Source organism: Tachypleus tridentatus, chromosome 5 (assembly GCF_004210375.1).
Source record: "Tachypleus tridentatus isolate NWPU-2018 chromosome 5, ASM421037v1, whole genome shotgun sequence".
Lineage (NCBI taxonomy): Eukaryota > Metazoa > Arthropoda > Merostomata > Xiphosura > Limulidae > Tachypleus > Tachypleus tridentatus.
The window spans coordinates 3397846-3415453 of NC_134829.1; the positions used below are offsets into that span (position 1 = coordinate 3397846).

Here is a 17608-nt window from a genome sequence, read left to right on the forward strand (position 1 = left end):
TATCGAGGCTTCTTTAACCTACATGTTTTTTTCTAATATCATGAATGTAATTCAATGTGACATCTAATATCAGTGTTACGTCCATATAACAGAATCAAAATTGTAAGTCGCAGTTTAGGCTTAATCTGCCACAATTGTCGTTCACACTATAACGCTAAATCAGTGTGTAACAATTGAAATATCCTTGCCTTGTATATCATTTGTGATAAAATTGTTGTTCCATTTGACACAGAGCTGAACGTTTTTACAGATCTATCTTTATTCATAGAACCACATCGTGGAGTTCATTTCATGAAGAATTAAAATATAAAAATATATTGACATAATTTTTAATGTTTCATTTCTATATTCATAAAGACTTGGTTACGTTCTCTACAAGGTGCAAAATGTTTGTATATTTTGTAATAAATATAATCATTATTAGTAATATTAAATACTAATACACTTAATGCTGTCAACTGAAAGATGTATGTTGTATTAAGCATATACATACCTAATCATACTATAATGGAACTTTTGCTTATATGATACTGTAAAACCTTTTTAATGCGCAATGTGCAACCTCCAACTTCACAAACTTCTTTTCCAACGTGCATGTAGATTTGCAATAGGGGTCACGATTTTCTCGTTTCGCCTGCGTTTCTCGTCACAGATAACTTTATTTTTCTCCATTTTCAGGGTGCAGATATTACATCATGAATATATCGTACGCGGATTTAATGTACTGATGCCATCTATATAAATATAATAGTACTGTCTGTTGTATGTCCATGTAAATATTTCGCAGGGTGTGGATATATTAGCGTTTTTGTTGTTTTTTCTTTTAGTTCTATTTCACCCTTCTTTATGGATCTTTACCGAATTTGGCATGAAGGTTTTGCGGTTTCACTTTTTGTATTTTGCTGTTTTATGGGCGTTATTTTTTAAATTATATATAAAGGAAACAACTTTTTGGGTCCAAAAATAACATTTCATTAATTATGAGTTTATATAACTTGCGTCCAGGATAGGAGTATCTTTGCTAGTTTGTATAATGATACAGGCTCTATGAACATCATGAACGATTTATTAGAACAGCAATGTTATCAAACAGCTTTAGAAAGATGCGTAATTAACTTGAAACAACAGAATCTTACCAAAACATATATAATGACAAAATATAACATCAAATTATTATAAATAGGTCTGAACCCTTATACCAGTTCGTAATAAACATTCAGTACTTGGCTGGTCCTTCTTGTACTGTAATAACCTCTGCAAAGAGACTTGGCACGCTGTTTATGAGGTTATTGATCTAATACACCGTGATTTATTCCCAACTTATTACTAGAAAGCGCTACAACTCACTTACTCACAGTAGTTGGTTTAGTGTCGTAGTTAGTCATTTTTCAACTCAATTCTGCCTAACAGTTGTCAATGGTATTACAATCTGAAGACTTTGCTGGCCATGACAATCTTGTAATGTTAAACTGTTCGAGATAATCCTGTATAATACGTGCACTTTAGACAGTAGTATTGTCATCCTGGAACATAAACTTATTGCCAAACCTAACCCCAGTAGAAATATCCTCTTTCTTTGATACCCGTAGGAACTGTTATTGACGCTTTCCTGGATCATATGAAACGCAGTTTTTCCGCCATGAGGAAAAGTTGCCCAATCAAGTACTGCACCACCTTCCGTGTGTTCCCTGTGGGAAAGAAATCTTCCCTTATCTGTTCTCCAGGCAAACAATGAACATAAATCCTACCATCAGCTTTAACAAGCCGACAACAGGACTGATATGAAAAGATTACATGTCGCCAGTGTCCTAACTGTAAGTTGAAATGGTGTCTTGTCCAAGTAACACATGATGACAGTGAATTTTGGTTAATATCGTTATGCAGATAGCCATTGTTGAAAAATAACCTTGTTTAGTCAGTCTTATATTCACTGTTCTTCTGGATACCCTGGAACGAACATGTTCATGTCATTCCTATGTTAAGGTATTATAAGAATTTTTTTAACCTTGATATTAACCTAGTCAAAACACGGTAATTTTGGGCAGTAGCTTACCAGCGTCTACCAGTTGACTTTCATGGAACAACATTTTCTGTAATCCTGTGGCATTTCAGAATTCGGTATACAATATTTTTCTGGCAATGTCTGTTTGCTTCATTATCTGAACAAAGCATTGATTTATTTCTATAAACGGCCCGGAATGGCCAGATGGTTAAGGCACTCGACTCGTAATCCGAGGATCGCGAGTTCGAATCCCCTTCACAACAAACATGCTTGTTCTTTCAGCCATGAGAGCGTTATAATGTGACGGTCAATCCCACTATTCATTGGTAAAAGAGTAGCCCAAGATTTGGCGGTGGGTGGTGATGACTAGCTGCCTTTCCTTTAATCTTGCATTGCTAAATTAGGGACAGCTAGCGCAGATAGCCCTCGAGTAGCTTTGCGCGAAATTAAAAGCAAACCATTTCAATCAACGTTATGCCAAAACATACCCTTTTACTTGGTATAGAGTGTACGTGTATTTTGCTAAAACAATTTATACAGACCATAATAACAACTAGTAACATGTTTGTCCCATTATACGCTACGTTCTCTGATACTCCTAGGACAATATCTACTCCATACATAAAGACAATGGCATTAGTATAGAACAGTAAGGGAACATTTTGTTCAAGACGGTAACATAATACACACATAGATATATATGTACATATAATACGTATATTTAACATATATATATGTAATAGGTATACATATAACATAAATATCGGTATAAGTGTAGCCTTCTACCTTTTTTTATATTTGTGCATACGTGTGACTTTGTCGTCTTTCTGTAGTCGTGAAAATGATACACACAAATACATGATTCATGTCATTCCTGTTCAACATCAAATTCATTCATTAGATAGATTTGTTCACGTAATTTTCATATGTGTTTAAAAACACAATAAATCAAATCTGCGAAACGTCCACTAACCTACAGTAGGTTTTGGTTTCGATAACGTTATACATGAGGTAGCGGACTGATATTTCATCGTAAGAAATTGTGTTCCAATAGATTCAACATTTTATTTTGTATTCATACTCTGAGTAAGCTCATGTTGGAAGACATTTAATACGAGAAAAGAAATAAACCAGAAACCAGTAGATTAGCAGTGCAAAGTGTTTTATTTCACAGACACTTAGTTAACTACTGTGACATAACACTTCTGAATTAAGAACTAAATGGCCTGGCCATACGTGCGAAACATTCCAAACTATTAGATATATACATATATAAATTATAACATGTGTGTCGTATATACTACGGTATCAATATCTTTAATATCCTTTAGTATACGTGTATATATATATATATATATATAAACTTTTGGTCTTGTTGGCAACTAGTATCTGAAGGATATTTAGTTGTTCATTCACATTACTACAACTGGGTGATAACCAACACGTTAATAGGCATAGCTGCTTATAGGGCTGATATATATTAGATACAAACACCAGATGAACTTCATAACAAAATATCGAGTGCGAAAACATCTCACATAAATCACACGTCGTTTACATGAAGACATTAGTGCAATTAGTGAAATGATTACCGTTTATACACGCAGTGTTGCTATGAAAGACTGAGTGAGGACCCAGCGGCCATATTGTCGGCACGCTGATGTTTGTAATACAATACCCTTCACTGTGAAACTATGTTTCGCTGCAAATACCAGTTAAAATGACAAATGAAGATAATACATATATTTGAATAACTTTAACAAAGCGAAACGTTTGAATACAAACGAAACAATATGAAACTAAACACGATTTTTTTCTCGATGACGTATATAAATATTACTTCATGGAGAGGTAAGAACAAACGTTTATTTTCAATAAAACATCGGAAGTTTTAAAAGAAATATTAAATAGACAAAAGACGGTGTGGCTGTATTTTCAATATATACATGAATATGTCCATACAAGTTTTTCCTTTATATAAATTGGAAGAACATAAACATTGAATATGGTGTGCTATAAAAAGTGTCAGTTATTTCTTGGAGATAAACTTCACTTTTAACGAGACTTTGCGTTTCTACCAACACTTATATATACAATCTAATGTGCAATATTCAACTTCTCAGGTGTACAGACTCCGCTTTCCTTAGTAAAACATAACACGATTCTGAACGTTAGAAATATTATAAAAATCTCTACAATAAATCTTTACTATCACATAAACTGATCAGTTTCAGCTTACTGGTTCTGTGTTTGTTCACTGAGCTTACTTTAACACGTTGTCCTAGTTTTCATGTAGTGATCCGCATTCTGGCCTAGTTTCTCTCGTTCACAGGTTTATCACATTTTAATATTCTGGGCTAGTTTCACATTTCTGTACTGTGATCACATTTTAACATTTTGGCCTAGTTTCACACTTTCGACACGATGATCACGTTTTAACATTCTGTCCTAGTTTCACACTTTCGACACAATGATCACATTTTAACATTCTGGCCTAGTTTCACACTTTCGACACAATGATCACATTTTAACATTCTGTCCTAGTTTCACACTTTCGACACGATCACATTTTAACATTTTGTCCTAGTTTCACACTTTCGACACGATGATCACATTTTAACATTCTGGCCTAGTTTCACACTTTTGACACGATGGTCACATTTTCAAATTTGGCCTAGTTTCACACTTTCGACAGATTGATTGTATTTTAATATTCTGGCCTAGTTTCACATTTTAACATTCTGGCCTCATTTCAAACTTTTGGCTGGTTAGCTACATCTTAATATACTGGTCAAGTATCAACATACTGACCTAAGTTCACATTTTTGAAATGTTGGCCACTTTTTAACGCACTTAGTTTAGTACTAGCGTACTGACCTAATCTCTTAGTTTAGTACTAGCATGCTGACCTAATCTCTTAGTTTAGTACTAGCATACTGACCTAATCTCTTAGTTTGGTACTAGCATTTTGACCTAATCTTACACTTTCGACAGGTTTACCACGTTTCAAGATAATGGCCTATTATCAGCGTGTTGGTCCAGTATCAACATGTTGCTGGCCTAGTTGTGGCATGTTGATGTCGTTTTAAGATGGTTTTAGGGGGGATAAAAACATAGTTAAGCAGTCAATATAAATGATTATATGTAACCCTAATCTGAACAATTTTCTACGTTTATAGCTTATAGACTGCATTCATATCAATGTCTGATGACTTTACAAAACAAAGGTTAAAAATTCACACAGTTAAAGTCCTTTAACAGCTTAACGTGGACCACCAATCACAAGTGCATCGTTAGTGTCACATCCAAACTAGGACTTCAAAAACCATTCTGTGGGAAGACAAATGGTAGAACCTCTTCTAGAAAGGTTCTCTTGATCTAAAACATTAATAATTAACCAGGACGTGTCTTAATGTTCTAGATTGTTTTAAAATGCATGTAAGTATATATATATAACCAATGCATCATTAATGTAAGTGCAACCACTTAATCTTTATGTCAAAATAAATAAATATATTCTTTTAGTAAAAGTGGAACTAGTCTATAAATAACTGTAATAAACTCCTCGAACACAAAAGGTAAATCATTTTAATTGTCACACCTTAGATGGGACTTAAGTCTTCAAGTTAATAGTTTTTAGAAATTCTGACGTCAGCAACATGGAAGAACTCGTTTCTTCAAGTTCTTTTTTGAACCTTGACCCTTAAAATTCGCCATATTGTTTGTGTGGACTAGCAGCAGTTTAGATGAAGTTCGAAGTAAAATATTTCTTCAGGTAAAAAATAAATCAATCGTACATGGAAACAGTAGATCTAAAGAAACGAACTTACTTAATGCAAAACTTACACTCGCATTATAACTTAAATTCTGCCCAAAATAATTACATTCCAGAGTAAAATCTGCATATAGAGTATCTGGTAAGGATAAGGACATCGAGGTAACGTACTATTCATAGCATGGATGTTAGGTTGTGTTATTTATTTTAAAGTCAAACCTCATCGACAGATTACGATTAAATTCCTTGATCGACGTAAAAATCATTCGAAAAACTTTGAAATATACATTTTAAATTTGTTTCGAATATTTTTATCGTTAGAGTCAGCGCTTCTTAGAAATATATATTTTGCTGTTTTAAAATTTTGATAAGACATTTAGGAATGACTTTTCTTTGTAGGAATAAGCCATCATTCTGTAACGTGTGATTAGGATGGTTCAAGTTTTGTTTCTTTCTTCAGAGATCGTAGTCTTATACTATGTGGTAAGTCTTCTCTGGCTCGACTTGAAGCAGTATTAGGATTGTCCGGGAACGAAACGACAACGTTTCTTTCCAATGGAGACGCCCTAGCTTCTTGTAAGGCGTTTGTGGTGGTCCCTTTCAGAGAGTTCTCGGGAGCGTTTAGGGAGCTCCCAAGACTTATAATAATATTTTTATAAATTCCACTGTCCTCGCTGCCACTACTGGCGCTTTCCTCAACGATGGACGAAGCGCCTCCTTCTACAAGACTCTCTTCGCTCTTCTTCGAGTAGTTGGAGTGGAGGGTCTCCACATCTGGTGACAGGCGCTCCACCTTGCGGTTTATGATAAAGAGCTGCGGTTGTCTTACTGGGTTTCCCTTTAAGGAAACCCTTTGGTAGTCTATATTTCTCGTTGATATGACATCCAGTGCCTTGTTATCTTCGCGGGAATTTTCGTTGTCGTCCACTAGGTGGTTGTCCATAGAAGGTGGTTTGTATTCATCTCGAATGTGGTCGCCATTATTCTTTCTGAAACGATACGGCTTTTCATCTTGTACGTGTCTATGATTAGCTGTAGTGTAGCAACCAAAAGATACGTCTTCATTGTAAGAGAAGCCCGGGGGTGGTGGATAATAATACGATAAGTTTGATGCACTAAAAACGGTTCCATTTCCTCTGAGTCCGTGGTACGAAGATCGAAATTCATTGCTTGATCTTATGTCTATTCCGTCCTCTTCTGGTGTTAAAGTAGATAGCAAAGTCTCTGATCGCACGACCCGTCGTCGTCTGAGATAAATCCACGAATCCAGAAGATCTTCGCTTGTTTGACAAGCTGCATCACCTACTCGTCTTCGAATCTCACTTTTCACCTCTTCAGTTTTACTGTAAGTTTGATTCAACGTCGATACAATTTTTTTTTTCTCCTGACATCCAGGGCTTTCGTCTCCGCTCGAAGTGCTGCGTTGCGCGGGTAGTTTCGGTTGTTCTGACGAGAGACCGGAATCAGTGTGACGTAGGTTCGTCTTCCGATCGAGAGCTTCAGCCGCCCGGATAGCACGAATGTGTTCCGCAATCGTGGCGGCATTTCTTTCCTGCTTGTTTAGACGGAAACGTTCGAACAGGTTCAAACTGGATCGTTGTGGGTTGGAAGCATAATCTCGCTGTTTCACGTGAATGTCTGTTGCGTGATTCCTGAAATAGGAGAAACATTAATTTTAGCTGAGAAAGGAGTTTATTGAGACATATCAAAATGATCTGAGAACATGAGTTCAGTGAGAACTTTAACAGTACTCATGTCAGGACATGATTTTTATTGAGAACTATAATAGTACTCATATGAAAACATGATTTGACTGAGAATTATAGCAGTACTCATGTGAAAACATGATTTTACTGAGAACCATAACGGTACTCATGTGAAGACATGATTTTACTGAGAACCATAACGGTACTCATGTGAGGACATGATTTGACTGAGAACCATAACGGTACTCATGTGAGGACATGATTTTACTGAGAACCATAACGGTACTCATGTGAGGACATGATTTCATCGATCAATAAATTAATAATCTTTCTCAATGTTCCAACAATAATATTGTAAGCTTGATAACATGTTCATGTTGTGTTTGTTTTAACTCTTGTATAGCGTGCCATATATTAACTAACCCCAGTTTAAAAACATAAAATAATGCTTTTGTAAATCGATTAACTTAACCTTAAAAATGTATTTTGATGTCCTTTAACTATACCCAGTTGAAGAGCGTATACACAGGATACATTCGTTAAACTACCCCAGCTAAACTACATATAAAAAGTAATATATTCATTAACCTAAGCATGTTAAAAAACACGTTCACACATCCACCAACTCAGTCCACTTAAAGAAAATACCAAAATTATAATATCTTAGACATAAGCAGGTTAGCTACAGATAAAAAAATATCACATTTGTTTATGTTATTTTATATTTTTATTGACATAAGTCTTTGGTTCGAAATATTTAACTAGAATATGGAGTGGGGTCATTACGAACAGCAAGGTCAGTATGATTCTGGTGTCAACTCATCCGAAAAATTAGTTTCATAGCACGGTTGTGTCTGGACTCACTTGACTAGATGCGTTTCACAGCACGGTTGTGTCTGGAGTCACTTGACTAGATGCGAATGAAGTCCAATGGCTACAGCTACTCCATTGGTGTCCAGTTCAGTATGTCAGGAATGAATAGCAAATGATGACGAGTTTTTTGGTGTTAATGTTACCATTTCTGAGTCTGACATCTGCATCACTTCTCGTAACTTCCACAAGGTCCTTCACCACCAGTTGTCTACACATTTTATATGAAAAATAAATGTTCCAGATGTTGTTTGTCCAATGGCCGATAACCCATTCACTCTGTTCCTTGATGTTAGTCCTCTCGGTGGGTCTTTGGAACACGGGAATGATGTGTGTAGTCTGTTTCTAAACAACTCTTCGTTGAATCGGACAAACAACATGAATCCACTGAGATGACGGTCGACTATAGTTTTGCCAATGACTGCATACCTTGTCCACGTGTAGGAACAACTACTTTATTGCTTTAGAAACTATTACACACTCTATTCGTGACCCTTTAAACACAGTTTTAGACAATTTACAGCAGTTCGCTGTCTTACACTGTTTGCCTTTCTGAGTTAGGCAAACGGATGGCTTCTTTGAGGACAGCCATGATCTTTGTGAAAATATCAAACAGTTGAATCCACTTCAAAGTGAAAACTATAAGAAACTGTGTGTATCTATCTATATATAGACGATAAGATTACACAATGTATATATATATATATACGTGGTATGATAACATAATACATGTATTTATACATATATACATGAAATGAGAACACAATATATATATACACACATGGTATGATAACGCAATATATATAGATATACATGATATGAGAATACAATATATGTGTATAAATGGTATGATAACACAGTATATGTATATATACATGATATGATAATATAATATATATATATACACATGATATGATAATACAATATGTATATAAATATATGATATGATAAAACAATACACAGTCATGTGAAAAAGTTAGGACACCCTATGAAAGCCTGTGTATATTTGTAACATTTTTGGATATATAGATATCTAATCTCAATTTTAACAATACTGAGACATTATAGGAATATAACTAAACAATTAAAACTGAAGAAAAGACTTTTCAAGATCTTCTGTAAATGTAATTATTCAAAAATGCATATTCTAACTGAGGAAAAAGTTAGGACACCCTACCACTTAATAGCTAGTGTTAACCCCTTTGGCTGAAATAACTGCAGTGAGACGCTTCTTGTAGCCATCTACCAGTCTCTGACATTGGTCTGAAGAAAGTTTGCCCCACTCCTCAATGTAGAATTCTGTCAGCTGTGAGATGTTTGAGGGGTTTCTTGCATGTACAGCCCGTTTCAAGTCACCCTACAGCATCTCAATGGGATTAAGATCTGGACTTTCACTCGGCCATTCCAGGACTCTCCATTTCTTAGTTTTCAGCAAATCCTTGGTGGATGTACTGCTTTGTTTTGGGTCATTGTCGTGTTGCAGGGTCCAGTTCCGCTTCAGCTTTAATTTTCGTACAGATGGTCTCACATGATCCTTAAGCACCCTCTGATACACAGTAGAATTCATAGTGGATTCTATGATTGTGAGCTGTCCAGGTCCTGCTGCAGCAAGGCAGCCCCAAACCATGACACTTCCACCTCCATGCGTCACAGTTGGTATGAGGTTCTTTTCCTGGAATGCTGTATTTGTTTTACGCCAAACATGTTCTTTATTCTGGTGTCCAAATAATTCAATTTTGGACTCATCTGTCCAAAGAACATTATTCCAGAAGTCCTGGTCTTTGTCTACATTCTCTCTGGCAAACTTTAGTCTGGCCTTGATGTTTCTCTTAGAGAGCAAAGGTTTCCTCCTTGCACACCTCCCATGCAAGCTAAACTTGTGCAGTCTCTTTCTGATTGTAGAGGCATGCACTTTCACATCAACAGTAGCCAGAGCCTGCTGTAGGTCCCGTGATGACACGTTAGGGTGTTTGGAGACCTCTTTTAGCATCTTGCGGTCTGCTCTCGGGCTGAACTTGCTTGGACGACCAGACCTAGGCAAGTTGGCAGTTTTTTTGAAAGCCCTCCGCTTGCTGACTATTTTCCGGACAGTGGAATGGCTGATTTCAAAATCTTTTGGGATTTTTTTAAATCCCTTACCAGATTCATAAGCTGCTACAACTTTCTTTCTAAAGGCCTCAGACAGCTTTTTGCTCTCACCATGGTGCTCACTCTCACTTCAACAGTCAGGAGCACACCAAACTAAATGTTTGAGGTTTAAATAAAGCAAGCCTCATTCACAATGCTGAATAACAATCTTCTAATCATGTGCACCTGGTGTGATACACCTGTGTGTGGGTTGAGCCATTTTAAGTGGGAATAAATGTGGGGATGTCCTAACTTTTACCTCAGTTAGAATATGCATTTTTGTAGAATTACATTTACAGAAGATCTTGAAAAGTATTTTCTTCAGTTTTAATTGTTTAGTTATATTTCTATAATCTCTCAGCATCGTTAAAATTGAGATTAAATATCTATATATTCAAAAATGTTACACAAATACACAGGCTGTCATAGGGTGTCCTAACTTTTTCACATGACTGTATATACATACTTGGTAGGATAACACAATATATTTATATGTATGGTATGATAATAGAATATATATATGCACATGGTATGATAACACAATACATATATATATAACACTGTGGTGTTTGACATTTCTTTAAAATATATTGATAATAATACCATTATGTACGTCAACGATGGTAAAAACAGAGCATGTGACAATCAGAGAATTCCTAATTAGGTAACACATACCATTATTTTCTACATCATTCTCTGACGTTCACGGTTGTAGTAAGTAGTTGATTAAACTTTAACCTTGTCCTAAAAATACATCTCAGAACGGCTGGTATGGGTATTAACACTTTCATTAATCAAGCAAAGAACAACCTTCCTAGGTCATCTTAGGAACTAAGACATGTGCCTGGCAATGGTCAGTTGCAAACTCTCTCTTTGTTAACCTGAAAATCACCTAGGAGGGTTGTTCTCTGCTTATCAATAGACGTGTTAATTAATACCCATACCCATTATTTCAAATGGGTTTCTCGTCATCAAGAATCTAAGTTCGTCCTGTTCGGGTCTTGTTGCAGCTTTGAAATACTTATATGAAGGGCTTTAATTACAAACAAGATAAACCACACCAAGAAGACCGCTTTCACAAACACACATTACAATTGCGGGCCTTTTGGTTAGCGCATCGAGGTGCGGTAGGATGTCTGAGGTTCGGTTCAAAGCCACGGAATATTCCTAAAGATGGTATGTACCCTCAGGTGAGTTGTGAAAATAACGATTCCGCTGATGAGTTAAGAGTAGGCGGTGTCCAGTAATAACCTTTGTTTGTAAATAAACACAAAGCTACACAACTGCCCACCACAGGTATCGAAAACCGATTTCCAGTGCTGTAAGCCCGAAGACGTACCACTGTACCACTGAAATGGGACAAAGTCATTCATATCACTTCTGAAAATTCTGGAATTTTGGAAAAAAACATTTCGTTTTGGATAAAAAGTTTAGTATAATTAATAACGTTGACCAGCAGAGAGCACAGATAGCCCATTGTGCATCTTTTCAATTAATTAATAACGTTGACCAGTAGAGAGCACAGATAGCCCATTGTGCATCTTTTCAATTAATTAATAACGTTGACCAGCAGAGAGCACAGATAACCCATTGTGTATCTTTTCGCTTCACAATAAACAAAGGTAGCACAATGGATAATTTCTGGTCACTTAAATGATAACAAATTATGTGTGTTCGTCTCTGGTTCTCTTTTGTCAATCGTGCATATTCTCAGGTATACAACTCTAAAATTCTAGACCCGACCCGAACACGATATATATATATAGCCTATCACTTTTAAACGAAACAACAGTTAATACCACCATATACAATATATATATAAAGTTAACACTAACAGTATACAGGATAGTTAATACTGTCATAAACAATAAAGGTGCAGTTACGACAGAAAGTGTTTGTACCCCCTTGGTCGTGAGTAGTTTTCCCTCATAACTTAACAAGTATCATGATTAGGATAATGAAAGTATGGTATATTATACATATCATATCAACACACGTCTTCATAATTTTTTTTATAAATTGAAAGATAAATAAACTGTTTATAAACAAATAACCAAACATAGGAGGGGCAGAAAGTGTTCGTACGTTTACTTTAATGGTCAGTTGTGTAACCTTTCAGGTGAATTACTTGGCACAATCTCTTTTCATAGTCCTCCATGATCGTTTGACAGTACTCGACTGGTATTTTCTTCCATTCTTCTTCACAGAAGACCTCCAACTCTTGCAAGTTTTTCGAATGACGTTGATGAACCCTGGTCTTCAACTCATGCCAAACGTTTTCAATTGGGTTGAGATCGGGTGACTGCGATGACCACTCCAGAACGCTTATATGGTTCCTCTCCAACCAGTATTGCACATACTTCGATGTGTGCTTAGGGTCATTGTCGTGCTGGAAGATCCAACGACGCCCAAGCCACAAGTTCCGAGCATCATTCTTGATATAAGTGCCTAATATACCAACGTACTCTTCTTTTTTCATGATTCCGTTGACGCGGTGAAGGCTGCCTACACCAGAAGAGCTGAAGGAACCCCATAGCATGATCGAACCACCTCCGTGTTTAACTGTAGGGACGGTGTTCTTTGGAAGATTTCGTTCCCCCTTCTTACGGAACATATAGTGAACATTATTGTGGCCGAAAACTCGATTTTAGTCTCGTCTGACCAAAGAATACTCTTCCAATAGGTAAAGGGTTTAGCTACATGCTTTATTGCATACCACAATCGTGCTTCTAAATTAACAAGCTTTTAATATGGAGTTCTACAAGGACGGCATGCTTTGAACTCAGAAGAGCGTAACATATTCGTAACTGTAGAGGTGCTTACTTCAACCCTAGTTTCCCTTACCAGTTTCTGTATGTCACTAAGTGTTAAACGAGGGTTCCTACTAACTTCTCTGAGAATCTTCCTCTTGGTTCTCTCTGGAATTTTGGTGGGGTGTCCGGAACGAGGGATGTTAGCAATTGATCCTGTAAGCTTAAACTTGGTAATTATGCTTTGAACAGTAGATTTTGGCACATTAAGTTGTGTAGCAATACCAGAAAGAGACACACGAGACTTGTATTTTACAATAATTCGTTTTTTTTCAAATCACTGGACAGTTGTTTCCTCTTCGCCACGATGACCAAGCAGATAATGACGGAGACGGTGCTAAATTGCTAGGAGTACATTTTTGCTGGCTAAATTCCAATAATTATGAACCCAGTGTCTAGTTCTGGAATGCTATAATGTAGTTTATTTATCAAACTAAAATTTTTTACGGGAATATCAGTTTTTATACACGTTCTGAACTCTACGAACACTTTCTGCTCCTCCTATTTTTGGTTATTTGTTTATAAACAGTTTATTTGTCGTTTAATTTACATCAAAATGTATGTAGATATGCGTTAGAATAATATTCATAGTATATTATACGTCTATTAGCCTAATCGTGATACTCGGAACGCAATTGTACGAACACTTTCTGTCGTAACTGTGCAAAGTAAATACTAACACTATACAGGACAGATAATACTACCATATACAATATGTGTACAATGCTAATACTAACAGTATACAGCATAGTTAATACTATACTATACAATATATACATAATATTAATACTAACACTATACACAGTAGTTAATACTACACTATGCAATATATATATAATATTAATACTAACACTATACAGCATAGTTAATACTATACTATACAATATATATATAATATTAATACTAACACTATACAGCATAGTTAATACTATACTATACAATATATATATAATATTAATACTAACACTATACAGCATAGTTAATAGTACACTAAACAGTATGTATATAATATTAATACTAATACTATACAACGTATACATAATATTAATACTAACACTATGCAAGACAGTTAATACCACTATCTACAATGTACATATAAAGTTGATACTAACAGTTTACAGGATTGTTAATACCACTATATACAATATATATATAATGTTGATACGAGCACTATACAGGATAGTTAATACTACTATGTACAATGTACGTATAATGTTGATACCAGCACTATACAGGATAGTTAATACTACCATACATAACATGTGTATAATGTTGATACTAGCACTATACAGGATAGTTAATACTACCATACATAACATATGTATAATGTTGATACGAACACCATACAGCATAGTTAATACTACCATACATAACATATGTATAATGTTGATACGAGCATTATACAGGATAGTTAATACTACCATACATAACATATGTATAATGTTGATACGAGCACTACACAGGATAGTTAATACTACCATATATAACATATGTATAATGTTCATACGAACACTATACAGGATAGTTAATACTACCATACATAACATATGTATAATGTTGATACGAACACTATACAGGATAGTTAATACTACCATATATAACATATGTATAATGTTGATACCAGCACTATACAGGATAGTTAATACTACCATATATAACATATGTATAATGTTGATACGAGCACTATACAGGATAGTTAATACTACCATACATAACATGTGTATAATGTTGATACGAACACTATACAGGATAGTTAATACTACCATACATAACATGTGTATAATGTTGATACGAGCACTATACAGGATAGTTAATACTACCATACATAACATGTGTATAATGTTGATACGAGCACTATACAGGATAGTTAATACTACCATATATAACATAGGTATAATGTTGATACGAGCACTATACAGGATAGTTAATAGTATTATATATAACATATGTATAATGTTGATACGAGCACTATACAGGATAGTTAATAGTATTATATATAACATATGTATAATGTTGATACGAGCACTATACAGGATAGTTAATAGTATTATATATAATATATGTATAATGTTGATACGAGCACTATACAGGATAGCTAATAGTATTATATATAGCATATGTACAATGTTGATACGAGCACTCTACAGGATAGTTAATAGTATTATATATAACATATGTATAATGTTGATACGAGCACTATACAGGATAGTTAATACAACCATATATAGCATATGTATAATGTTGATACGAGCACTATACAGGATAGTTAATACTACCATATATAACATATGTATAATGTTGATACGAGCACTATACAGGATAGTTAATACTACCATATATAACATATGTATAATGTTGATACGAGCACTATACAGGATAGTTAATACTACTTTATATAACATATGTATAATGTTGATACGAACACTATACAGGATAGTTAATACTACCATATATAACATATGTATAATGTTGATACGAGCACTATACAGGATAGTTAATACTACCATATATAACATATGTATAATGTTGATACGAGCACTATACAGGATAGCTAATAGTATTATATATAGCATATGTATAATGTTGATACAAGCACTATACAGGATAGTTAATACTACCATACATAACGTGTATAATGTTGATACGAGCACTATACAGGATAGTTAATACTACCATACATAACATATGTATAATGTTGATACGAGCACTCTACAGGATAGTTAATAGTATTATATATAACATATGTATAATGTTGATACGAGCACTATACATGATAGCTAATAGTATTATATATAGCATATGTATAATGTTGATACGAGCACTATACAGGATAGTTAATACAACCATATATAGCATATGTATAATGTTGATACGAGCACTATACAGGATAGTTAATACTACCATACATAACATATGTATAATGTTGATACGAGCACTATACAGGATAGTTAATACTACCATATATAACATATGTATAATGTTGACACGAACACTATACAGGATAGTTAATACTACCTTACATAACATATGTATAATGTTGATACGAACACTATACAGGATAGTTAATATTATTATATATAATATTTGTATAATGTTGATACGAGCATTATACAGGATAGCTAATAGTATTATATATAATATTTGTATAATGTTGATACGAGCACTATACAGGATAGCTAATAGTATTATATATAATATATGTATAATGTTGATACGAGCACTATACAGGATAGCTAATAGTATTATATATAATATATGTATAGTGCTATATTATGAAGAGATAGGACAGTTAATACTGCCATATATAACATATGTATAATGTTGATACGAGCACTATACAGGATAGCTAATAGTATTATATATAGCATATGTATAATGTTGATACAAGCACTATACAGGATAGTTAATACTACCATACATAACGTGTATAATGTTGATACGAGCACTATACAGGATAGTTAATACTACCATATATAACATATGTATAATGTTGATACGAGCACTATACAGGATAGTTAATACTACCATATATAACATATGTATAATGTTGATACGAGCACTATACAGGATAGTTAATACTACCATATATAACATATGTATAATGTTGATACGAGCACTATACAGGATAGTTAATACTACCATATATAACATGTGTATAATGTTGATACGAGCACTATACAGGATAGTTAATACTACCATACATAATATATGTATAATGTTGATACGAGCACTATACAGGATAGTTAATACTACCATATATAACATATGTATAATGTTGACACAAACACTATACAGGATAGTTAATACTACCTTACATAACATATGTATAATGTTGATACGAACACTATACAGGATAGTTAATATTATTATATATAATATTTGTATAATGTTGATACGAGCATTATACAGGATAGCTTATAGTATTATATATAATATTTGTATAATGTTGATACGAGCACTATACAGGATAGCTAATAGTATTATATATAATATATGTATAATGTTGATACGAGCACTATACAGGATAGCTAATAGTATTATATATAATATATGTATAGTGCTATATTATGAAGAGATAGGACAGTTAATACTGCCATATATTATATATGTATAATGTTACTTGTCCGGTTTAATATATTTCTGTTAAACTTCTAAGTATTACCCGTTATATCTTCCATGTATATTCTACTCCTGCATATATTCTAAGTTTTCTTTGATTGTTTTGAATTGTATTCACATGGTAAGACAAATACTCCTAAAGTGTTTGGTTATAAAAATGTAAAACCCTTTGTTGTTGTTTTTCCTTGAATTATCTTGT

At 34.3% G+C, this 17608-nt stretch overlaps 1 protein-coding gene across 1 annotated transcript in view; it reads right to left on the reverse strand.

Moving 5' to 3' along the window:
- Positions 1 to 6153: 6153 nt before the first annotated feature.
- LOC143250406 (metabotropic glutamate receptor 5-like) overlaps positions 6154 to 17608 on the reverse strand; it is a 34076-nt gene continuing 22621 nt past the window's right edge. Inside the window, exon 5 of the mRNA XM_076500861.1 lies at positions 6154 to 7429. Within this exon, the coding sequence (XP_076356976.1) occupies positions 6205 to 7429 (1225 nt within the window). The 3' untranslated portion in view covers positions 6154 to 6204. The remainder of the gene's footprint in view (positions 7430 to 17608) is intronic.